Source organism: Panthera onca, chromosome F2, assembly GCF_046562875.1.
Source record: "Panthera onca isolate mPanOnc1 chromosome F2, mPanOnc1 haplotype 2, whole genome shotgun sequence".
NCBI lineage: Eukaryota > Metazoa > Chordata > Mammalia > Carnivora > Felidae > Panthera > Panthera onca.
In genome coordinates this window covers 45840716-45866245 of record NC_138356.1, presented here as the reverse complement: position 1 = coordinate 45866245, position 25530 = coordinate 45840716, and the positions used below count along the sequence as shown (strand labels likewise).

General features: G+C 34.2%; 1 protein-coding gene and 1 long non-coding RNA gene across 8 annotated transcripts in view; one reads left to right on the top strand and one right to left on the bottom strand.

Moving 5' to 3' along the window:
• Positions 1-25530, bottom strand: part of VPS13B (vacuolar protein sorting 13 homolog B) — an 803192-nt gene that overhangs the window by 310523 nt on the left and 467139 nt on the right. For 6 of the 7 annotated variants that reach the window (XM_078441712.2, XM_078441707.2, XM_078441708.2 and 3 more), the window contains one exon: positions 24706-24817. In XM_078441712.2, the coding sequence (XP_078297838.2) occupies positions 24706-24817 (112 nt within the window). Of the gene's footprint in view, positions 1-10322; positions 10367-24705; positions 24818-25530 lie in introns of all 7 variants that reach the window. The other variant, XM_078441714.2, reaches the window with a different exon arrangement.
• Positions 5893-24847, top strand: LOC144615095 (uncharacterized). Its single transcript, XR_013553518.1, has 3 exons — positions 5893-6161; positions 14585-14712; positions 24664-24847. It is a non-coding gene; the product is annotated as an uncharacterized LOC144615095 (long non-coding RNA).

Below are 25530 nucleotides of genomic sequence, written 5' to 3'. Positions count from 1 at the left end.
AAAAAAGAATGAAAACTTGCCATTTGCAGCCACATGATGGACCCAGAGGGTATACTGCTAAGTTAAGTAAGTCAGTCTGAGAAAGACAAATACCGTATGATTTCACTCATCTGTGGAATTTAAGAAATAAAATGAAGGAAAAAAGAGACAAATAAAAAACAGCTATTTAAATATAGGGAACAAACTGATAGCTGACAGAGAGGAGGTGGATGGGTGGGGGGAATGGGTAAAATAGGTGAAGACGATTCTCATATTGGACCATATTGGATGCTTATCATGATAAGCACTGAGTAACATATAGAATTGCTGAATCATTATATTGTACACCTGAAACTAACATAATACTGTGTGTTAATTATACTTGAATAATAAAAAAGGGCCAAGCAGAATTACAGTGTGGTAATTAAGAGCTCCATCTTGCTGTATGATCTTGGACAACCGTGAGTTTCGTTTTCTCTACTATAAAATGTGAGTAATAGTACCAAGGAGTGTCAAAGGATGAGGTGAAAATCCAAGGAGGTAAAACGTGTGAAGGTATGCTGTAAAAAGGAGGTAAAACGTGTAAAGGTATGCTGTAAATTATAAAATGTTATGAAATGTTAGTATTAAATAGGGCTTAAACAACAAACTGCAAATTATCTGAGAATTTTAAAAGTGATATAAACCATCTGAGTAGGTTGGATAAAGGCAGGATATGGTTTTTGTGGCATGTAAAAAAATTACACTGGGGCGCCTGGGTGGCTCAGTCGGCTGAGCGTCCGACTTCGGCTCAGGTCACGATCTCGCGGTTCGTGAGTTCGAGCCCCGCGTCAGGCTCTGGGCTGATGGGTCAGAGCCTGGAGCCTGCTTCTGATTCTGTGTCTCCCTCTCTCTCTGCCCCTCCCCCGTTCATGCTCTGTCTCTCTCTGTCCCAAAAATAAATAAACGTTAAAAAAAAAAATTAAAAAAAAAAATTACACTCAGTTTGTCAGTGATATTTTACTTAAGTCTGCATAAGGACTAAAGGTGTAATCCTTTCTCCAATTTAACCAATACAGCACAACCAGATTAAGTAATTATTTAAATTTTTTAATGTTTATTTATCTTTGAAAGAGAGGGAGAGACAGAGTGTGAACAGGGGAGGGGCAGAGGGACAGAGAGAATCCAAAGCAGCCTCCAGTCTCTGAGCTATCGGGCACACAAAGCCCGATGTGGGGCTCTAACTCACCAACCACGAGATCATGACCTGAGTCGAAGTCGGACGCTTAACCGACTGACTGAGCCCCAAGTAATTATTTTAAAAATGTTCACTGTAGTAACTATAACAGCTAATAGAAATAAGTATTCAGTAAATATTTCTGAAAGCTTACTATGTGCCCATCAAATTCAGATGCTTTGCATGCATTAATTTATGTAATCCTCGTTACAACCCTATTAGGTAGGTGTAATTATTATTCCCATACTGCAGATTAGGAAACTTAGACAGTTAAGTACCTTCTGTTGACCAAAGACATTCCGCTAGTAAGTGGAAAAGCTGAAATTTGAATCCGGGCAGCCTAGTACCACAATCTGTGCTCTTCAACCACCTATTATATGCTTGGCACGGTGTTTAATTCTCCAAAAATAGTGCAAACCTGATCAGAAATGCTCAGAACTGCCCCATTCACCCAGGCAATGAAGCACAAACTCCTTAACCAGGAATTCAACACTTCTACAAGGTCATCTCTATCACTCTTCCCTACCTCTCTCTCATTATGCCCTTGTAATTAATCCTCTGATACAACAAGAAGAATGCTTAGGTCTCTAAATGCACTTGCCTTCCTTCTTTGACTCCTTCTTTGATAAAATTCATTGTCTCCTTCAAGGGTTTCAACTAGTTGTAACTCTTCCATGGAGATGCCCTCTGGGTACTATAGCCCCAGAAGACTTCTCTATGAGAAAATCTCCCTTATCTAACATCTATAATCAAGATGTGATTAATTACATGGATATGAATTAGGACACTCTGTGATTCTAAACAGCAATGCTGTATCAAGGATATTCTGAGGCTATTCCTATCAATAATAAGTGTACATACTGTCAAGACTTGTTTTCCAAGGCTTGGCATTAGAATCTTCTTCTTCTGGAAACTTTTCCCTACAGAAATTTAATCTCGTGAGATGAGGTTCTAGAAAGATCTCAATTAAATCTTGGACTGAACAGTATTCAGATTTCCAGAAATAATGAAGTTTAAATTATATTACTATAGATAGGAATTAAAAATACAGTATTTTATCCATGTATCCACAAATTAATGAAGCTGAAAATAAATCTATCAATTTTACTCAGGAAGTCTGACAATGTCATGTCATTCCTGATATGAAGATAATTTTTTCTTCTTCAGGAAAATAAAAACATAAAATTATTTTACCCTATTTTATTCTATAAAGATATTTTTATTTACTTTGGTCATCAATACCCTAACATGGCAAGAGTTAAGTATGCCATAATAAGACATTGTTGATGTTAGTCAGCAAAATATGAACTATTTAACCAAAATATCTAAGTTATATTATTTATTCTAATAAATTTTATATAAGCTTTAAATGATACCAGGGAACAATACTCTTTTATAATCTTAAAATCAGATAAGTAATATTAATCTACAGTACAGTTTCTAAGTACATTATCCCCAACGTTTTCTAAAGTATAATTAAAAAGGAAAAAGAATTAAAGCAACATATAAACAATCTAACAATGTAAAATTAGCAGTTTTTATAAACAGAACAATGACTAAAAAAATATTTAACCTTTAGTATTTGTGCTCTATACTGTGACAATTTAAGAAAATAACCCTGAAACAACAACGTTCAGCAATAGCAAAGACAAACATATAAACGATGAAGGTACAGTTGCTCAAAACAGGGACTCAAGACTACAGTGAAACCAGAGAACAATTAGGTAGTTTTTAGAATTTTGGTTACAAAATAAATACCAAAACACAAATGTGTTTCTCTCTCAAAGGGAAGGGAAAAGAAACTGATTTAGAGGAGCTGAAATTTTGTTTTACCAAAGAATTCTTCAAATTTAAAAACTTATTTCTGAGAAAGACATGGTCCAAAGTGATGGAAGAGCTAGAAAATATTTTACCAATAAACTTGAGACATGAAAGTGGTGGAAAAAAGAATTTTTCTCACACCTTAGCATGTGTGCTGGGACAAAAGAGTTCAAAATAAAATTTATGAACTGAGAATCAATGAGGTCAAACAGCTGTTAAAAAGATGCTACAAAATGACTCCCAATTTAACTGGTGATGATTTTCAAATCTCTTCTTTCTGCGAACACCATAAAGTACTCCTTAAAAATATAACTGTTTATAGAAATGAAGATGTGTTTTCTGCTTTAGGGTACCAAAAAGAAGAAAAAGAATATTCCTTCACAAAAATGGCTGCTACCAGTAAGAGAAGACAGTATTAAAGTAGCTTATAAGCATCTTTCCTATCACCAATTTATCTAACAATTATGTACATTTATTTACTAATTTATTCATTATATCATTTTATTATATTAAAATCCAGAATTCTCATTCAACATCAATGTGTTTTTAAATTATACATGTTGTCTACCTATATCTTAACATGTTGGGAAAAATGAAAAAGTATACAGAAAATAATTGTACCTTTTTTATAAAGCCAATTGAATACTGTCCACAAATTACTGATAAAAGGTCTTAGTTATTAAAATATTTTTAATAAAAAATTTTCAAAATATTTTTTACTTAGTACACTATTATGCTTACAACATAATCATGATTATTTTGATCCTAAACATTAACACCATAAGCCATGATCTGAAACTGATTTAAACTATGGTGAAAATAACTTTAATTTACAATATTAGTGAAATCTTTTCTTACAAGATGAAAAAAATGCAAATGCTACAATATACTAAGTATGTAAAATATTCAGTGTTTTATATTTTAAATGTACCATATATTTCTTTACCTAGAGAAAATGATGTTTAAAAAATCAATTAATATATTTTAAGCCCAATTATAAAGATGACTAAACTATGTTCCATGAAAGTAAAGATTGTGAAAATTTTTATTACACTTTTTAGATGCTATGTATGTATCCTTACATCCACCTAACAGCTGGTAAATAGTAAGTACTCACAAATATTTTTAAAGAAATTAATAAATGGCATAATAAAACTGATAATTTAAGGAAAAAGGACAACTTATTATTTCAATATTTTAGAAAGAGCTTGTTTGGAAGCTAGTACATGCCTGTAGTCTCAATTAAATTAATGTATTAAAGATATATCCAGCACCAGCACTGAAAGAGAGACAAAAGACAAAAACTAAAAATACCCAGGTACTTGTACAAGGGGAAAGATCAAACTGGTTCCTTAAACAAATAAACAAAGCAATCCTACACACACACACACACACACACACACACACACACACACACACACACACACACCAGAATAAAGCATATATTTCCTGAGCACCACCACTATTGAGTGCTGAATAACTAATGGGCAACCTAACGATTTCATACTAAAAGTATAAAAAAGATCCCAAAAGCAAATATAAATGTCATAGAAAAGATAAATATGAAAGAATAAAGAACATATTTTCATATATTTTACATTAAGGAAGCAGAAAAAAAAAACACCCTAAAAATTTAAAACATTATCTGAAGACTTAAAGAATGGATATAAAGCTACCATTTTTTCCTACTTTTTAAAACTGCAGTTAGAGAATTCAAATTAGTCTAAAAAATCTAGAAAATATCCACCAGTAAAAACAAGGAAAATAACTTCCCATAGACCAATGATCACAGGTAACTACCTTTGACAATCTGGTGTATAACAATCCAGGGTATTTTCTTCTTCTTTTTTTAAATTTTTATTTATTTTTGAGAGACACACACACACACCCTGCGTGAGCGGGAGGTTGGGGGGAACTGGGCAGAGAGGGAGAGACAGAATTGGAAGCAGGCTCCAAGCTCTGAGCTGTCTGCAAAAAGCCTGACTAGGGGATTGAACTCACAAACCATGAGATCATGACCTGGGCAGAAGTCAGATGCTTAACCAACTGAGCCACCCAGGTGCCCCAGGGTATTTTCCATTAATATGTAAACATGTATGTAGATAAGCTCTTACTCTATATGCAGTTTTAAAAATGCTTTTGTTCACTTACCAAATACCTAAAGCATATTTCATGTTAATAAACAGGCACACATATCGTTTTTTGTGATGATGGTCACTTAGAATTTCACTGCATGTATACACCGTTATTATATTAACCTGTCCTCTACAGCTGAGCATTTAGATGTTTATCAAATTCTGCCATATATATAATCAGTCACTGTTGCTCATTTATGTTTGAAACGCAGCCTAAAGCTATAGTGGTTTAGCACTTCACTGCTCTAGGTGATCTTAGAAGAGTAAAGAGCATGTGTAATTGTCAATTTTGTTTCATTAAAAATGTATAACAGTGCTGATGGCAATTTTGTCAATACTTATTCTTATTGCCTCTAAACCTCACATACCCAGGAAAACTACACTCTGAGGCTAGTTTCCTTCTTGAAATTTATATGCCTGTAGGAGACTGTGAGAAGAAAATGCTGATTTAAAAACCAGGTACATAAGGTAAAGTGAGGAAACATAAAGGGCTGTCTATGGTGATGTTACTATTGGCAGTCCCTAGCACTAAATCATCTCTTTCATGGCAATCAGTCCTTAGGAGGATTATCCAATTATGAAAAATAAATACCTTAATGAAAATGAGAGGTGGCAGTTTAAAAGAAAACAGTACCCTTAATTATAATAATGCTCCTAGGTATGGTTAATGACCCTATACATTAAGGAACATAGAACTTTAATGACCTGGACCACACCAGGGTCACAATTGGTAGCGGAACACTGATCAACATATAAAAGCCACCAAACACATGAAAGAAATTACAGTACATCACACATCAAACATTTTGGCCTGGTGCTTCCTTCCTCTAATCCTACTGGCAGGAAACGCTCTACATATCCTTTGAGGTGACCAGACACATTTAAAAGTAGTCCCTGGTTAAAAAAGCTCTTTGGCTACTGCAGTTTTCTCCAAAGAGGAGAGCGCCTTCTGCTCAGCACTGCTCCCTTCACTTCCACTTGAAGCACCTCAAAGGAGCTCCGCTGATGAGGTACTGTAACCACATCATGTCATTTCCTCTTCGCCTGGTTAAAATGTATAGAAAATAAATATAAAAAATGTTTTCACATTTTTATGAGGTAGTATCAGGCAAATTCACTCGCAAATATTATAGATTTAACTATTTTGTTTTGAAATATGTAAAGTAAGGTGAACATTATGTAAGCAAACACGTTTTGCCCTAAATCATCTTCTAAGTTACCTTCTTATCAGAAAGTATTTATGGCACTATGAATAAATTTTAAGATTCTCTTTTTAATATTCCCATACTTAGCCTGGAACCTGAACAAATGATCCTGGCACACTATGCAAAGTGAAGGCTGCTAAATTTCTGAGGATGAACATTTTCCAATAAATTCAGTTGGAAAAAAAATAGAGATACAGATGGAAAGATAACTTTCCCTGAGAGTCATCTGTTCTGCTATTAACTAGGATTAAAAACATCAAAACATATTTGATTTTACTGTGTTATTCTATGGTGTAAATGTGTTTATAGTATATTTTGACATTTTTTTAACCAGGATGACAGGATATTAATTATCATATATTTCATTAACATCTACTCTGTCACCAAACTGAACCAATGACATTGCAATTCTTTAATTCTATGCATGTATTTTTTCCCTAGTTTTTGCATTATTCTTCAAGTTTTGTGGTACTATACCTCAGTTTTATCAGGTGTTCTTTAAAATCACCTGGAAATACTGAGGTTGTGTTTCACTGAACATCAGCTTCGTGACTTCTATTCAGAACTTAAGTGACTGGTAATGTGTTCAATGCCACAGACATGCTGTCCATAGTGTGTTTGATAAGCTGACATGGGACAGGGATTCTTTTCACTGTTGTGTCAGTTTATCAAACCCATACCTGGACGACAGTCAATTCAGTTAGAGGACGACGGAGTCCTGGAATAAAAAGCGGCATTTCCTTTTAAGAAGCTATATACTCTGATGTACAAAAGTCCTATGTATGTATGTATGTATACGACAACGTGCACTAAATAACTGTAGCAATAAATAAAATTCATAGAAATTGGTTCAAAAGCTCACATTATAACCACAGTTATTGAAGTGTATCTTAGGAATATGTCTAATGAATAGAGTTGTCTATTAATAAAAATTTTTCATCTTCTTACATCGAGTTTATGTTTTTCTTATATTCTTTAAAGATTCACGTGGAAAATCTGATATTAAGGTATGACCAAGTGAAGTTAAAAGTTGTACTTTAATTCCGATCAAAATCATTTATTTTTGAATTGTGTGATTTGACACTGGCTCACAAACTATGTTGATTTACACATGATAAGCTATGTGGAGAAAAAATGTTTCCACAACTTATGTCAAAAAAGAATATATGATTATGGAGGTCAGAATAATGGTTATCTTTGGAGTGGAGGGCACGGGGTGGGATGGAAATGAGGAAAAGTTTCTGGAGTGGTGGGTGGTGGTACCTTGGCCATATCTACGTAAAAGTTCATCAAGCTTATACAAATAATTAATACACTTCCCTAAATTTAAGTTATAACTCAAGATAAAGATATGAAAAAAAGAACTAGAAAAAAAACTAGCTATGTGCTAATTTTTATCTATTTTGGAATCTAATTTGTAATTTTTTCTACCTTTGTCAATGTGGATTAATTTTTAGGTATCTAGTTTTTGCTCAAAGCTCAATGTTAAAAACGATGGGCAAGAAAAGTATTTCAGATTGAGACAATATCTGTCTTCAGCACAGAGGATACAAGGTCTCCAAATAAAGAATAAGTATTTCTAGTAGACAAAATAGGTACAATTGGACTGTTTAAGGACAGTGACCTCAGTCAATATACACTAATATAAGAAATAAAGATAAGTGTACATAGAAGCTGTTGTTTAAATTGGTACTTTAGAAAATAAAAACTTACTTGATCTCATGCAAAAAAAACAAGTATTTTTTGGGTAATAGAATCTTATTTGTGGTTAGCAAGTCTTCTCATACAATGTGTAGAGGTAACTTATTATTAACCATACATATTAAATGAATGCATAGATGCCTTCTAACTTGATTTGTATTAGCTTCTACATTTATATAGAGAAGATAAAAAGGGCTTAGTAGACACTCCTAGTCAACACAGAGTAAAAGGGGTCTTCCTCAAGTTATAATTACAAAGCGAACACTACCGCTCGCTTTTACAAGTTTCTTAAACTCAAAGCTGGTTGAAGATTTTAATTTTTTTAAGTAAGCTCAAGGCCCAACATGGGGCTTGAACTTACAGCCCTGAGATCTTCCGAATGAGGCAGCCAGCCACCACCAGATTTTTAAAACTCCGTTTATCTGTTTATCTTCTAAGCTCTATATCTACTCTTTAATTCATTCAGGGTGATGAACAGGGTACATTATATGAATAACTGTAAGAATAAACATGAGGGTTACTTTTTAGTTAAAATATTCAATCTTTGTTATTGAGAAAAAATGTAATTCTTCCTGTACACCAGACACTTAGAGAATAGCAATTTTTACTGTTCTTTAAAGAATGGTCTTATGAGACAGTGGTTCTGTTAAATAGTCTTCCTAAGTATCTTAAAGGTAAACTATGCTCTCTCTTGCTTATCTCTAAGCCCAGAAGTGTTCAGATAATAATTTCACATGATAATGTTAGTGCCTCAATGAAAATATACAATCAGAAATGCATATATTATATACCCAGCATACTTTATATAACCAAAATGTATCTGAAAGAAATACAAGATAGATTTTCCAAGTTTATAATATAAAACTGTCATGAAATGAAACTAAACACATTCTATTATTCTGTAACTTCTTTCCAACATGAATTTCTAGTGTAAAGCATCTAAACATATCAATAAAAAGGGTTAAATACATGCAATATAACATTCCAAAATCTATGACAGTAAAACTTAGAGTCATTTCAACACTGTTATTGAGGTAGCTTTTGGCAACAAATAGAAATACATTCATGGAAACCTACATCCTGCTACAGGAAGCCACAAAAGACGCAGTAACATTGGTGAGGGCCAAATGTAAATCCGAAGCCTTCACACTAGATCAGCTGAAGAACACGACAGGGACTAAAAGTCTGCCAATAGTATTTATGAACAAAGCTTTTAGACAAGTTATTCTAAATACCTACTATCCCAATCTCTCTGATTTGCTAAGAGAGCGTTATCTGAAACCAAGAGTAAGCATTATAGGATTAGGGACATAACGTCACCAGATATGAAACATATCTTGCCCCAAACCAAAACAATGGTTATTTTGAGAACATTCATATAGAAAGAAAATTAGAAAGAAATTAAAGGTTGGGAGGGGAAGGGCATAGTTTATGGAGATTTGTAAAATTTGATCTTTACAGTATATCTGGAAAATACAGCTCAGAGTTAGAGTAGAAGGTCAGCTAGGTTTTAAGTGAAATTGTAAAAGGACATAGAAGAGAAATACCAACCCTTGAATTGCATATTCATTAAGAATAAAGAAAGGCTATCATTAGTATTTCCAGAAAAAGAATAATCTCTTGTTTGTAAATAAAGACAATTTTTCAAAGCATACATGCACAGTTTTTAATCATATTAATCTCATCTATGAATTTCTATTGGTCATATTGTTTCAATTAACAATTGTTTGGGCCTATGTATATTGTTGAAATGTACATATAGAACAAGATTAGCAAAATTAAGTTAGTCTCAACCATGAATTTCAATGGTTACATAAATTTAATGTTATTTCGTATCAGGAACATTAACCCTATGAAAAGCCAGAATCACCATTACAAGGTTAAAAATGACAAAAAGATACTGTCAAGGTTTTAATGTAGGTGAAATGTTCTGTTGCATGCAAATGCCTGTCTCTTGGATTGCATCAAGGTCTATTTATTTAAAACCTTAAATGAGATACTTGAGTCCTGATTTTTAGTAAACTGTAATTTAAAAATTAACTCATGTGATTGTATATCAAAGTCAAAAAAAAATTAAGACTTTTTTTTATAGTAGTTTAAAAAAAATTCGGCTTTAACAAGATTTCAGTAAAGTTTCCATTTAGAAAATGGGTATTTTATGTCAACACTTATGCTGCCAAAATTATCGCCATAAAATGAATTTTTGTAATGAAAGCTACATTTTCTTATCAATTATAAAAGAACAAAGCATGTTTTCACACTTACTGTGGTGGGTGGTTAGCACATCAGTGAGAAGCAGACAGCAACCACTATTGCACAAGTTGTCCATAAAAAAAAGCAAAAAATGGAACAAGTGTTGGAGGAGTACTACTAATGGAAATCTTCTAAGAGAAGATTTCTAAGATAAGCTGAAAATGAATCAGCTCCTCTAATGTTTGTAATTCCTTAAAAGTAAAATTCCATAAATGAAACTGCCACAGATTGAGTACACCTGTCAGAAGCCTCATTTATAAAAGATGTCTTTAAAAAGTTAGTCAAAATTACCATGGAGTTTTCACATAATGCTTTTAGACAATTTTTAAGAGAATGAAATTCTCTATGGAGAAAAACTGAAACCCAATACTACATTCAATCAATTAAGTACTGAATGTATCAAAAAAAGGATTAGCAAATGCCTGTAAAGAAGAAATGGCTGCAAAATTCAACAACTGGCAAAGTTTCTAAAAAGCTATGGGATAAATTAGTCACAGATAAAATCCCAGAAGGGACTTCAGAAGACCCACAAATATTTGTGGCTCCTACCAAGAGCTATAGGCAGAACTTTACAAATGTCGAATTATAAGAAGAATATAGTTCTCTCAAGTAAATGATGAAGATTAAGAAACTTTGTAATTAAGAGTACAAAAGAGGGATGCCTGGGTGGCTCAGTCGATTAAGCATCTGACTTCAGCTCGGGTCATGAGGTTACAGTCTGTGGGTTCGAGCTCCATGTTGGGCTCTGTGCTGACAGCTCAGAGCCTGGAGCCTGCTTCAGATTTCTGTGTCTCCCTCTCTCTCTGTCCCTCCCCCGCTTGTGCCGTCTCTCAAAAGTAAATAAATAAACATTAAAAAAAAAAAAAAAAGTAAAAAAGAAAAAATGTTTTGAGTATTTTAAAATTCTTTAATAAAATATTTTAGAAAAATGTATGAAGTAAATTTGATTGTTATAATCACTAGGTTAAGTCTTTTAGGGTAGATATTAAAATTTTTGTAAATTTTTAAACCATATGATACAGCAATGACATTGGAAGTCTGTGTATAATCTTAAATGACTTCCAAATCTATATGTCTAATTCTATAAGCCCCATTTTCATACATGTAGCTTAAACACACTATTTCTCAATTGCACAGGATGTGAGAGAAAAAAGCCCAAGGTACTAAAACTCCATATGCTTATTTAACTTTGATATAACTTTTGCATATGAAAAATATGTGAACAAACAGTACACAGTTGTTTTAACATAAGAAAATCAATACCTTCTTCTACACAATTTAAGAGAAAAGTTGTGATATGTAAGAATACTCTGGGAAGAAGAAATACAACAAAGAAAAAAGAGTTTCAACTTTTCTTCTCTTTCATAATTTTGAGACAGAATTAAAGAAATAATTATACTGAGGTAAACATTTATCATTATGTTTTATAATCACTTAAAATATCTTATGAAATAAAAATCACAGACATATACTGAGTTTATTAATCAGCAAATCTATGTTAATATTTACATCTGGTCATGATTCATTTCACAGCTCAAAACAGATGTGAGAAAAAGCTTGATGACAATCAAAATCATTAGCTAGGGATGTTAATGGGGAGATTTTATGTAGATCATATAGTTAAGAAGTACAGCCTAATGAAAATTCTTTCAAAATAGATTTTATGTTCAAGTACATCCAAGGACCAAAGAACTCAAACACTAGGATTATAAGAGTTTTCATCATAAATTATGGCTCTAATAGCTGTAATATTAAGCCATCGTAGCTTGTAATATTTTAGGAAACCTAAGGAAAATGCACTAAAACTTCTGCCTATTAGTTTGTTTCAATTTACTCACTGTTTTTAATTTTTATTTATATTTTTAATGTTTGATTTTGAGAGACAGAGAGAGAGAGAGAGAGCGCGCGCGAGTGAGCAGGGGAGGGGCAGAGAGAGAGGGAGACACAGAAACTAAAGCAGGCTCCAGGCTGTGAGCTGTCAGCACAGAGCCCGACGCAGGGCTCGAACCCACGAATCGTGAGATCGTGACCTAAGCTGAAGTCAGACGCTCAACCGACTGAGCCACCGAGGGCCCCTCCATTTACTCACTGTTAACAAGAATATTGTTAGAAAAAAAACTAATATCTAAACAGTTATAAAATTTAATGAAATATGAATGCAAAACTTCAAAAAAAATTAAGTTCAACCTTAGCTATACACTGGTTAACTGTAAATTAAACTAAAACCAGCATCTTTTTTTTTTTAAAGATCTACTTTTATTTTCTTTTAATTTTTATTTAAATCCAGGTTAGTTAACATGTAGTGCAATGATGGCTTCAGGAGTAGAATTTAGTGATTCATCACTTACATATAACACCCAGTGCTCATCCCAACAAGTGCCCTCCCCTTAATGCCCATCACCCATTTAACCCATCCACCCACCCCATACACCCCTCCAGCAACCCTCAGTTTGTTCTCTGTGTTTAAGAGTCTCTAATGGCTCACAAATCAAAAAATTAAAGCCAGCATCTTATAAGAAACTCAGTAACAGGCAGCAAAATGTAGTGGTAAAGAGCATGGACGATGGAAACAGGTTCTGTCACTTATTTTATGCGTGACCCAGGAGAAATCACTTAATGTCTGTAGAATCAGTTTCTATGTCTAAAGTACAGACAATCATAATACTTGACTCTTATTACTTAAAGGTTATAGTGAAGTAAGCATTGCGCTGAAACATCAAGTAGAATCCTTGACACGAGGGAAGCACTCACTAGATGTTAGCTATTACTGCCGCTGCTGCTGCTGTTATATTGCAGAAAGGTACCTCAGGCACTGGTATTGAAGGCCAAAGAAAGAAGACATTCTAAGTAATATAATTATGAATTTTTTTTGTTTTTTGTTTTTTTAAAGAGAAGGATTTAAGCGAGACATTAAAAAGAAAGATGTGATTCTTAGGAATTTGTTTACGTTAATGATGTTGAACACCAAAGAAAAAGATTTTTCAAGAATTCATAACCTCTCCAATGTAAAGTTTTTATAATAAAAACTCCTTGAAAGGCTAATCTGGAAGAAGAGTATATTTCAAGAAAATTGAAAATGCATACATAAAGAAGGGCCACAGCAAAGAACCTACTAAGCATTACTGGGGTAAACAAAATATATTCAATAATTTGAACAAGACTCTTATGTAAGAAAATTCCAGCAAGACTTGAAATAGAGATTGAGGTCAGCTCACAGAAGAGGATGCATGTTGGGTTAAAAGAAATTTTGTCATGTTAAAACTTGAGCATTATTACAGATGTTGAGCAGAGTTTCAAAGTGGGACATTAAAGCCCAAATGCCTACAATCTTTTAATTCATACCGTAGTGACTACTGTGAGCCACTTGGGTCTTTTCAACTCACATGGTAACAAAGAACAGCTGTAATTATTTCAGTTTCCTATTGGTACTGATATATTTGTTCTTCAAAAACCACCCAGTAGCTATCTCACTGACAGAAACAACTCAATTTTCCTTTTACAGTTTCCCAGGTACAGTGATGTCTTGAAGTCTGGAAGTCTTTGTCACAATACGTTCTACAGAGGTTTTCACAGTGTTTTTTAATAATGGAGAACATTTTGTTGGCTAGACACAAAAAGTAGTCTTTAAATAGATTCTTGATCTGTATCTAAAATGGTTCAAAAACAGGCAAGCATTTCTGAGTATGAGGACACTGAAGGGTGCCTACAACATACTGAGCTGAAACAAACCCAAGTTGCAGAACACTATTTAGACCCCATTTTTTAAGACAGGTAGAGCTGGCTTGTCACTCTCTTACAGACACACAGAAGTGGTCTAAAAAAGTGTCAACCTGTTAACAATGGCCACAAAGTAAGGAAATAGCCAGCAATCAGAAAAAGCAGTGGGATTCTATTTTCTATAGCATATATTATTTAACTTAAACAATGAACACTACACTTTTATTTTAAAAACCTTAATATAGGCTTATTAAAAGAGTAAAATAAAGGTAGATTTACTATTAAAAAGGTATCATTTCAACAATTTGTTATTTTAAAAAATTCTATTTTAACGTTTCATATTTTAATTTGATAACAAGACTACTAAATAATGATAAACTGAATTGTAAACAATTTTTTAAAGGATTTTTATGAAAGGATTTATATTTTATAAAAGGATTTATAAAAGGATTTTTAAAAACAGATCACTAAAACATACTGAAAAAATGATGCATTTACTTAAATAGACTCATGAAAAACTAATGTCAATGTTTCTATTCTCTTCCACTTTTAAAAAGAAAAATCATTGAATGGAAATGAAGAATACTTTTTCCCTGTTCCTTCCTGTGAAACCTGTCTGGATGGAACTTCCGGAATCATTCCTTCCTCGTATCATAATTTTCAGAAGATGTACAGACTTAATGCCGTAAGGACACGAAAAAGTTTAGGGTGCAAGTTCATAACTTCTGATTTTGCTTATTTCATTAATCCAGGCTCTGTGGGAGGTGTTGTAGATAAAGTGTGAATTATTATGCTATTGAATCTATCAGAGCTTTACAATGTAATTTCATTGACTTGAATAATATGTTTGGGGTCTTGAGTTCAATGAAGGGAGGTACCATTAAGTCCTACTCAAAAGTACATTTCTAGCATTGGTGTTACATACACTGTAGGCACTCAGTAGATATCTGCTGAATAAGTGAAATAATTAATATTTTAAAAATAAGTGAATTAAAGTAATAAATGAGTTAATGCATGTATACATACATGCAATGTGATAGCATGAATGTCTCAAAAAATCCCTACTGTTCTAATGACTGATGTAGAGCTATTTATTCTATTTCTCTTATTTAAAAAAATAGTTAAAAATAATTTAAAACAATAAAAATTAAGTTAAAATACTTGTAAGACTGTATTCAGGTTTATAGTCAATGAAATTTTTAGGTAAGTCCTAGGAAGTAGAGATAATATAAATCCAATGTAATTTTCCTATAGTGAGTATACTATAGAATGGCATAAGGTCCTGACTGATACTTACATCCATTTTTTTTTTAGTAGAAACAAACATAAACTCTCCAGTTACTGAGCTGCAGATGATATACCAGCATTTGAAGAACATAGTTTCCAAAAATATATATAAATCATTTACATAAAAAATGTAACTAAATTTATTAAATCATTAATGTGCTTAAGTTACAAACACATTTAAACAGTTTACTTCATAGTGCTTATTTTAATTTCCTTAAATCAGCCTATGAAGGAACACTTTTCAGCATAGGTCATTTTTTTTTTTAAATCTGCCTTTTAACCTTTTATCCCTAAATGTTTCTCTGTTGCTCTTTAGCCAGAGACAAGAACCTGAATCATCTCTGAGGGAATGAGATTGTGTAAGATAGAGGGAAATCTATCAGGCCAAACTGTGTTTCAGAACTTCAGTGTAAGTCAGGGAAAAAAACAGTTGAACACATCATAGGAGAATCTCAGAAAGAGGTGAAAGGAAACTGGGAGATCACCTTATGCAGGAATTAGTAGTTGGAAACTAGAAAGATCAGTAGACTAAAAGGAGGAAGTAGGTAAAAACAGCAGAGGGTCAAGAGAGGAATTCATGAAAACATATAGCTGGGCATGAACACTGGATAAATAACATGTTATATATGCTCTGTTGTTTTCTAGTGGATCAGATCTTTTGAGACTAATGAGGTGCAAATTCATGTAAGTTGTCAGTAATTTAATACATGTTTTATTATTTCACATTTTCTGAATCATAGACCCCAAAAGTAACAACCAGTATCAACTGCAAATCTGTAAAAACTCTGAACTTAAAAAAAGACTCCATTGAGGACGGTCTTGCTAGGGAACAGGGAACAGGAAAATGTGGGGATGAAAGATACTTGCTGTCACAGTGTTTGAATGTTTGGCATTAAAAATTATCAGCATTTATTAAAATATATTTTTTAAACCTTGTTTGTTCAAAAGATTTGGAAACCACCTAATCTGCTACACAAGGTGTGGCCCTTGAAGCAGCACATCAATATCACCCAGCATCAGTGTTCTACGCAACCATGTGGGAGCTTGGTGGAAATAGGGAATTTCAGGCCCCATTCCAGACCTCCCAAGTCAAAAGCTGCATTTGAACAGATCCCCAGGTGATTTATAGATACATTCAGTTTAAGAAGCACTGGTCTAGGGGCGCCTGGGTGGCTTAGTCAGTTAAATGGTTAAGCATCCAACTTGCCTCAGGTCATGATCTCACAGCTCATCGGTTCAAGACCCACTTCGGGTTCTGTGCTGACAGCTCAGAGCCTGCAGACTGCTTTAGATTCTGTGTCTCCCATTCCCTCTGCCCCTCCCCTGCTTATGCTCTCTCTCTCTCAAAAATGAATAAACATTAAAAAAATTTTTTTAAAAAGCCGCACTGGTCTAATTCAACATATAACCAACCCCTTCTTACCCTTCTACATGGTTGATCAGCCTCTGCTATATCAGCAAGGGGGAGCTCAGTACCTCCTAAGATTGTCAACATTTCAAAAAAATGTAAATTCCTGTTCTCCACCTGCCAAACCCCAAACTAAATCCTCCCACGGTTTTCCTTCCCTCAGTTAATTTCATCTTTCCAGTTGCTTAGGCCATACAACTGAATTATCCTTATCTCCGTTGTCTCAAATTCCATGTGCAATCCATCTGCAACTTCTCCTGGCTCTACCACTAAAATATGTCCAGAATCTGACCACTTCTCATCACCTCCACAGCCACTACCATCAGCCAAACCACCATCATCTCCTGCCAAGATTAGTGCAACAGTCACAGACACTTGCTCTTCCCTCCCTGCAGTCTATTCTTCACGTGTTGGCCTGAATTATCTGCTTAAATATAAATTGGATCCTGCCACTCCTCCAGCTCAAACTCTCTGAAGGCTTCTCATCTGATGAAGAAATCAACCCCTCAAAAATCAGAAAACTTTCATATCACATATTCGGTTAATTCAAATGACAGAAATAATCCTTAACATGACTCCTTTAGAGATCAATGTCAAACTCTCATTTGTTCTTCTGAACTGTGACTCCTTTGTATTAAAGGCAGATTTCACCTGTTTTCAAATGTATATTTTTAGTCCTTGCTGGTGATCCCTTCATGTCCTTTTGCAAGTAGATATCTGGTAAACAACAAAATCATTATTTCAAAATTCTTCATGTGTTGATTATTTTCCTCCACAACCACCTCCCACTCAAAATGGTAGCCAAACGCCTAACAATGGCCTCTAAGTTTCCTCCATAGTGTCTCTCACCACACTGATTCAGGCATATACTGCTTCAGCTGACACTGGCTTCATTTGTACACTCCTGTTCCAGGATCCTTATGCTTTCTCAGTGAGCCATTCCTTCTCTTATTAGGCCATGATGTCCATCTCTAACTCCCCATTTTCTGTCTTCTTCCCTGCTTCCACAACAAGTATTATAGAATATTTTAAATTTGTGACTGTCTCCCCATTAAATATAAGTTCCATAAGAGCAAGGCTTTTTTCTTTGTCTTGACACTCATCCAATACCTAGAAAGGTGCCTAATGTGCAGTAGGCTCACAAAAAAACATTTGTTAAATAATGAATAAAGAACAAATAGCCCCATTGTTATTACTTTTATAACTGAAAGGTCTTCATTCCATTGAGCTGCAAGTTGTCATTGTACTATTCACTAATTTAATGATCTTAGGTCTGTTCTTAGCTTCAGAAGGAATAAAACTATTCCCTGTGACACATGACAGGTCAAGTATTTAAAGAATGGTCCTATGTCCCCTAGTTTTCTCATCTTCAGATTTAAGATCTTCAGTTATTTCAGTCTTACTATTGTTCCTTCAAAGGTTTTTTTTTTTATTCGTTGCATTTAGGATTTTTTTGAATTTTCACATACATATTTTTAATAATGAAAATACCTTTTAATTTTTTTATTTTTATTTTTTTAATATTTATTGTATTTTTGAGACAGAGAGAGTCAGCGCGTGAGCGGGGGAGGGGCAGAGAGAAAGACACACAGAATCTGAAGCAGGCTCCAGGCTCTGAGCTGTCAGCACAGAGCCAGATGTGGGGCTCAAACTCATCAACCGCGAGATCATGACCTGAGCCAAAGTCGGACACTCTACCGACTGAGCCACCCAGGCACCCTGAAAATACCCAACTTTTTAAAGGTAAAGGCATCTCCTTTCTCCCAGTACAGACACATTTTAGACCTGGGAACCTGTGCTGGGGGAGACAGATGTTGCATTCTCTCTCTCCTTGCTCAGCATTCTCCCTCAGCTCATCAGGGAGGAGTCTCTTTATTTTTGATTTTCAGTAAATTGACCATATTGTCCCTAGATGTAGTTTTCTTTGCATATATTTTGCTTTTATTGAGGATAGGGTACTAGGTTTCTTGGGTCTGCTGGTTAATGAGTATTGTTAATTTTAGAAAACTCTCAAGGGTTATCCTTTTAGTTATGCCTTTTGTTGTTCTTTCTCCTACTTACACATACATTAAACCATTTGGCAGTGACCCACATGTTTTTCAGTGTTCACTTTTTCCTGCTCTCTGTGCTTCAGTTTGGATAATTTCTATTTAGCTATGTCTAAATTCACTAAATCCTATCTTCTGCTTTGCCCATTTGCTGTTATAGCTATCCAATGACTCCTTAATTACAGACAGTGTATTTTTTAGTTTTAGAATTTTAAATAGACCTCGTTTCTATGAACTCTTTATCTATTCAACATTTTTAAAATACTATTAACAATTATTTAAAACTCCTGTCTACTTATTCCAACATCTCAATCATCTGTAGGTCTTCTACGAGCTAAATTTTCTCCTGATAATGGATCTAATTTCCTTGCTTCTTTGATATTTTATAATTTTTGATTATATATTGGACATCATATATAAAAAGACTAAAACAAGTTAAGTTATTTCTCCTAGAGAAGGCACACATTTTCCTGCCAGGCAGAATGGGTAAGCAGGGGATAATTTTGATTCAATCATTAACTGAACTAAGTTGGGGTTGGTTTACAGCTTTAAACTTAATTTGCCTCTGGTTTCAAAGGTCCCAAGGGCAAGACTTGTCCTGTGTTTGTTGTAAGCCTCTCCTAGTAGACTTGTACTATATATATATGAAATATAATGCAAGACACAAATGTGAACCACCTCTGTAACTTAAAATTTGCTAATAGTTACACTGAAAAAAGGTTTAAAAATACAGTGGGAAAGAGTTGTAATAATGTATTTAACTCAACACATCCAAGTATTGCTATCATTATATAAAATCAACATAAAGATTAAGGAGATATTTTATTAATTATTCAAAATATTGTGTGTATTTTATACTTCTAGAACATCTCAATTTGGACTAGCCACATTCTTTTTTTAAAATATTTTATCTTACCTGATCTTAGAGAGTGCCAGCAGAGGAGAGGGGCAGAGGAGGGGGGTTAGGGGAGGGAAGGGAGAAGGAGTGCGAAGGAGGGAGAGGGAGGGAGAAGGAAGGAGAAGGAGGAGGCTGGGGGGAGGGAGGGGGAGAGAAGGAGAAGAGGGGGAGACAGGGAGAGAAGAGGGGAAGAGGGGAAGAGAGGGAGAGGGGGAGGGGGGGAGGGGGGGGGAGAGAGGGAGAGAGAGAGAGAGAGAGAGAGAGAGAGAGAGAGAGAGAGAATGAATCCCAAGAAGGCTTCACCCTCAGCACAGAGCCTGACGTGGGGTTCGATCCCATGACCCCAGGATCATGACCTGAGCCAAAACCAAGAGTCCATCATTCAACCTGCTAAGTGACCCAGGTGCCCCTAGACTAGCCACATTCCAAAAGCAGAAGAGCCATAGTAGTTAGTGACTACTGTATTGAAGAGTACACTTCCAACATGGCTTTATCTTTTAAAGAATGTGAAACTTTGTGATATTCAATTTCTTCTTACCAGCTCCCTCTCCCCACCCAACACTCAAAAAAACAAAAACAAAAACAAAAAAAACAAAAAACAAAAACCACTATGGATGACTGTGTGTTTCAGGTTCCTCCAGATTCCAATGTGTCACTCTAGCTCATGACCAATAAATGTCCCTTGATTTATTCCTTTCCACAATAAAATATCCCTGCTTATAGCAGATAAGGCAAATAATTCCAAAGGTGAAAAGTGCATCCAGTCTCCATACACCTAGAACAGGTATTTCTCTTTCTGGAATTTAATTCCTCTGGACCAATTTGTGACATCAATCTTTGATTTAAAACAATTGGCTCTATTGAGATACAATTTACATCCAATAAAATTGATCCTTTTGAGGTGTATAATTTAGTTTTTTGTATATTCTCATTGCACTCACTATACCTCACTCACTGTACAAGTACTCACTGGACAAATTATGGTACATCACCACTATCTAATTCTAGAACACTATTATCACCCCAAAAAGAAATTCTATACCCATTAGCAGTCATTCTTCTCTTCTGTCTTAGCAACCACTCTTCTACTGTCTCAATGGATGTGTCTGTTCTGGTCATTCCATTTAAATATAAATAGAATCATATAATATGTGGCTTTTTTGTCTGGTTTCTTTTACTTTGCGTGTTTCCAAGGTTGATCTATGTTAAAACATAGACTTTATTCCTCTCTATGGCAGAATACTATTCTATTACATGAGTATTCCACATATGTTTAGCCATTTGTCAACTGAAAAACCTTTGGGTATTTTCCACTTCTAGCTATTATGAGTAGTGCTGCTACGACCACTGTGGGTATGCGTTTGTGTGACACAGTTTTCAATCACCTTGGAGACATACCTAGGAGTAGAATTGCTGCATCATATGATGACTCTATGTTTAACCTTATGAGGTGTTTCTCGCAGTAGCAGCACCATTTTACATTCCCACCAGAAATGCATGAGGGTTCCAATTTCTCCACATCAGTTGTCTTTTTTATTATAGCCATCCTACTGGGTATAGTTTTGACCTGCATGTCTCTAATGACTAATTGGGTTGAAAATCTTAACACGTGCTTATTGGCCATGTTTATATCTTCTTTGCATATTTATCTATGCAAATCCTTTGCCCATTTTTTAATTGGGTTGTTCTTCTATTATTGGCTGTTAAGAGTTCTTTATATATTCTGGATACAAGTCTCTTATCAGATACATGATTTGTAAATATTTTCTCATATTCTATAGACTGTCACTTTCTTGACAGAGTTCTCTGTAGCACAAAAATTTACAATTTTGATAAAACTGAACTTACCTATTTTTTTTCTTTTGTCCCCTCCTCAGCTTTTGGTGTCATTTTAAAGAAGCCATTACCTAATCCAAGGGCACAAAGACTTATTCCTTTCCTTCCTCTTATAAATTCCAGAATTTTACTTCTTATATTTATATCTCTTATATTTACATCATAATTTTTATGTATGGTATAAGGTAAATGTCCAAATTCATGTAAATATTCAGTAGTCCGAATACTATTTGTTGAAAAGACTGTTCTTTACTACTGAATTATCTTGGGTTATCAAAAACCAATGGATAGTAAATGTGATGGTTTGTTGGTGGAATCTCAATTCCATTCATTTATATGTATCTATCCTCATGCCAGTACTCCATTGTCTTGATTACTACTGTTTTATCCTAAGTTTTGAAATCAGGATGTGTCCACCTTCCAACTTCTTCTTTTCCAGTATTGCTTGGGCCTATTGAATTTCCATATGAATTTTAGAACCAGTTCTGTCAATCTCTGCCAATAAATTAGCTGAAATTTTGATGTGTGGATTATGATGAATGCAAATTATTTGGGGGAGTACTGCCATCTAACATTAATTAAGTCTTCTGATCTATGCACATGGGATATTATTTCATGTATTTAGATCTTCTTAAGATTCTTTGTACATAGGATATGATTCCATGTATTTTAGATCTTTAATTTCTTTCACCCATGTTTTGTAATTTTCAAAGGGTTAAGTTTTGCACATCTTTTGGTAAATTTATTCATAAGTATTTAATTCTTTCTGATGCGATTATAAATGTAATTATTTTCTTAATTTCACCTTTAGGTAGTGCATAGCTTAGTGTTACTATGAGCTGACTTTTATAATTTGATTTTGTATCCTGCAACCTTGCTGAACTTGCTTGCCCAAAAGTTTTCCAGTGGATTCCTTAAGATTTGGTATATACAAGATCATGTCATCTACAAAAAGACAGTTCTACTTCCTCCTTACAATCTGGGTGTCTTTTATTTCATTTTCTTGCCTAACTGCCCTAGCTAGAACCTCTAGTATAAGGCTATATAGAAGGGGCAAGAGCAGATATCCTTGTCTTGTTCCTGATCTTAGGGAGAAAGCATACAGTTTTTCACCATCAAATATGTTAGTTATGGATTTTTATAGATGCCACTGATCTGGTTGAGGAAGTTAGAAAAGTCAAGAGAGAAATAAACACTAAGAGCAGATTAAAAGAAAGAGGAAGTAAAAATATGCAGTGGGAGAGTGCAATGACTAAATGATATGATCAAGGGGAGGGACTAAATGATTAAAAATACAAATCTAAAAACAGTTCTGAAAGGAATTCATAAAAAATGATTCTGAAATTCTCTGCCTTTAGTTAAGTGTATGCTTTTGGCAAATCATGCAAAAATTCTGTGCACCTTGGTTTGTCAATTATAAAAAAACTGGGGCATTTATTCTATAAAGTACATTTTTGTACTTTGTGTGTACTTAGTACATATTTTTATATATTTTGCATGTTTCAGGATATGAGGCACTGAAGATCTAAAAGAGATACTATGTTATTTACATTTAATTTACTTTTTGGCTTTATATTTCCATATTCTACAAAATAATACAGGTAGCGAAACAGGGAAGGAAACGAGATAGGGAAAGAAGGTAGAAAGTAAAGAAAAAGAAATATAGAAAAGGAAAAGATAAAGAATAAAGATACAGAAAGGGAAGGAAAAAGTAAGTATGAAGAAAATATGGAAAGTAAATACGGACAGCGACTGAGAAAAAATAGTTCAAGGACAATGAGAAGAAAGCAATGACAAACAGGCCTAAGGGAGCCATATCTTCACAAATGACTTCTAAGGAGCCAGAATGTGGAGAGGGCAGAGGAGGAAAGGAGTTCACTTTATTGATGGTGATAAGATCTTTTAATAGAAAACATATTTCTTTCACCATAAGTAAGACCCTCTTTGAGGGCCGCTTACTTCTGAAATGAAAAATAAAAGATAAATACACCTGAAAACCTTTTCAAATGTTAGAAGATTAAATTATTTTCGCCCAGAAAAAATTCTACTGTAATCCTTCCCCTAGATACTGAGAGAGTAAACAGTTATGAGTTGTGATCTTGTGTCTATCATCATCACTTAACCAGAGACAGCTATTGTTTTGGATCCTCAGTTTCCTTATCTATAAAATAAGGCAGCTGGATTAGAAAATTCCAAAGGCCTCCTTCAGTTCTCACATTCTGAGATTCTACGTAAGCTAGCAAAATAAGAACTTATTTAAGGGATGCATACTATAAGCTACCAACAAAAGTAATACAAGAAAGAGAACATGATATGTAATTCAAAAGAAAAAAATATCAAATAACGGAAAAATTTGAGAAAATCAAATCCCTAGGTCTGCTTAAAGTAAAAATTGCTATCAACCTCTAGGTGGTAAGTGCATTACAAAGATCAGAATCTTTCCTAACGGTAACATTTATTGGAGAACAGTAGGAATTTATTTTTAAAAGAATGACACCACCTCATCTGAGAAGCAGACCAGCAGCATGAATAAGACACTTGTTCATCTGTACTTCTGTGATTTTTCTCACTTGGTATTATTTGCAACTGCACTTTTATGTCTGGCAGCAGTGCCAGTATGAATGATGTATTATTTTTATCATGTTGATTACACATGTTCACCAGTTTAGTTGTCCATATATGCTTGGTGTGGTTTGCAAATACTCAGTGACAAAATCCAGAGCATGGCATTTTCACAGAAAGTGTTTACTGTGAAATTTCTCCTTAGAAGTTTGCTTTTCTTTACAGCTTTGATCCACATGACATCCACAGACCTACGTTTCAAATAATGGCTTATAGTGAAATTAAGAAAATGACTGCAGTAGGATGTGGTAGTTCTGGAGCGAACCTCAGTTTCTTATGTGATTAGAGATTTGGTCAAATTTAAAGTCTGCTAAAATTTTCCAAACTGCGCTTCTTCAGTTTTATGGGGCCTTGGTACTTACATTCTGTTATTCATCAACACTTCACAGAAATACTTGATTTGTCTGAATGAATTTAAAAACCCACAACTGAAGAAAATCAGAAAAACCTGGTTTTAAATATCAAAAGATCCCAAATGAAAAGTATTTCTACAGGCCACACTAAGCAAGTTTTATTGATCAGTGTACTTCTTTGCAGGATGAAATTGCTGCAAGATCGAAGATAAGAAAATAAACTTACTGGTAAATATCTTTCCTGAGGACAGTTCTGCCAAGGGGATTGTCAGCTTGGGGAGCCATAGCAACAGAGCCAATCTTCAAAACCATCGTGTCTTCTTTTGCTGCCTGATTAACTGTAATAAAAGAAATGGATTCATGAGGTATTCAGTGGGTCTGTGTGTACTTTATGCATATGGAGAAATCTAAATAACGGGTAGAGACACATGAAGATAAAACCAATAAATGAGGGCAAGGAAAAAATTATGTGAGAAATAAAAATATTTGAGGCTTTTGAGAACTACTTCCTTTATATCCCATTAAGTAATTTTCCATTGTGCACAATTAAAATGATAGTTAAAAAACCCAACAACTCCATCCCAACATTAAAACATACAATGTTAACTACGTATGAGTCGTGTTAAAGTAGTATGTTTCTCAAATTTCATAATCTTATGCTACTACGTCTTTCTCCCAAGTGACTGTCAGCCCTGGGTTTTTGACACTGCCATTGCAGTGTACGCATAGATTATTGTCAACAAAGATATTAAAGGTCACTACAAGGTCAGTGACAGATTCTCAAACCATTTAAATTTACATGACAAATAATAATTAAATACAATACACACACACATATGTACACACATGGTCACAGCACTTCAAGTTGTAACATGTCAGAAATTCCAAAAGAAATATAATGGCTGCAACGGCAAAGAAAAAAAAAAAACCAGGTAATTGTTTAATATACAAGGACATTTCAACGTGTTATTCTAGGCACTTTTTAATTTAAGTAATTTCTACTGTGAACTTGCTTGAGAAATAATTTCATACCTATGTAAAACTTCCACCT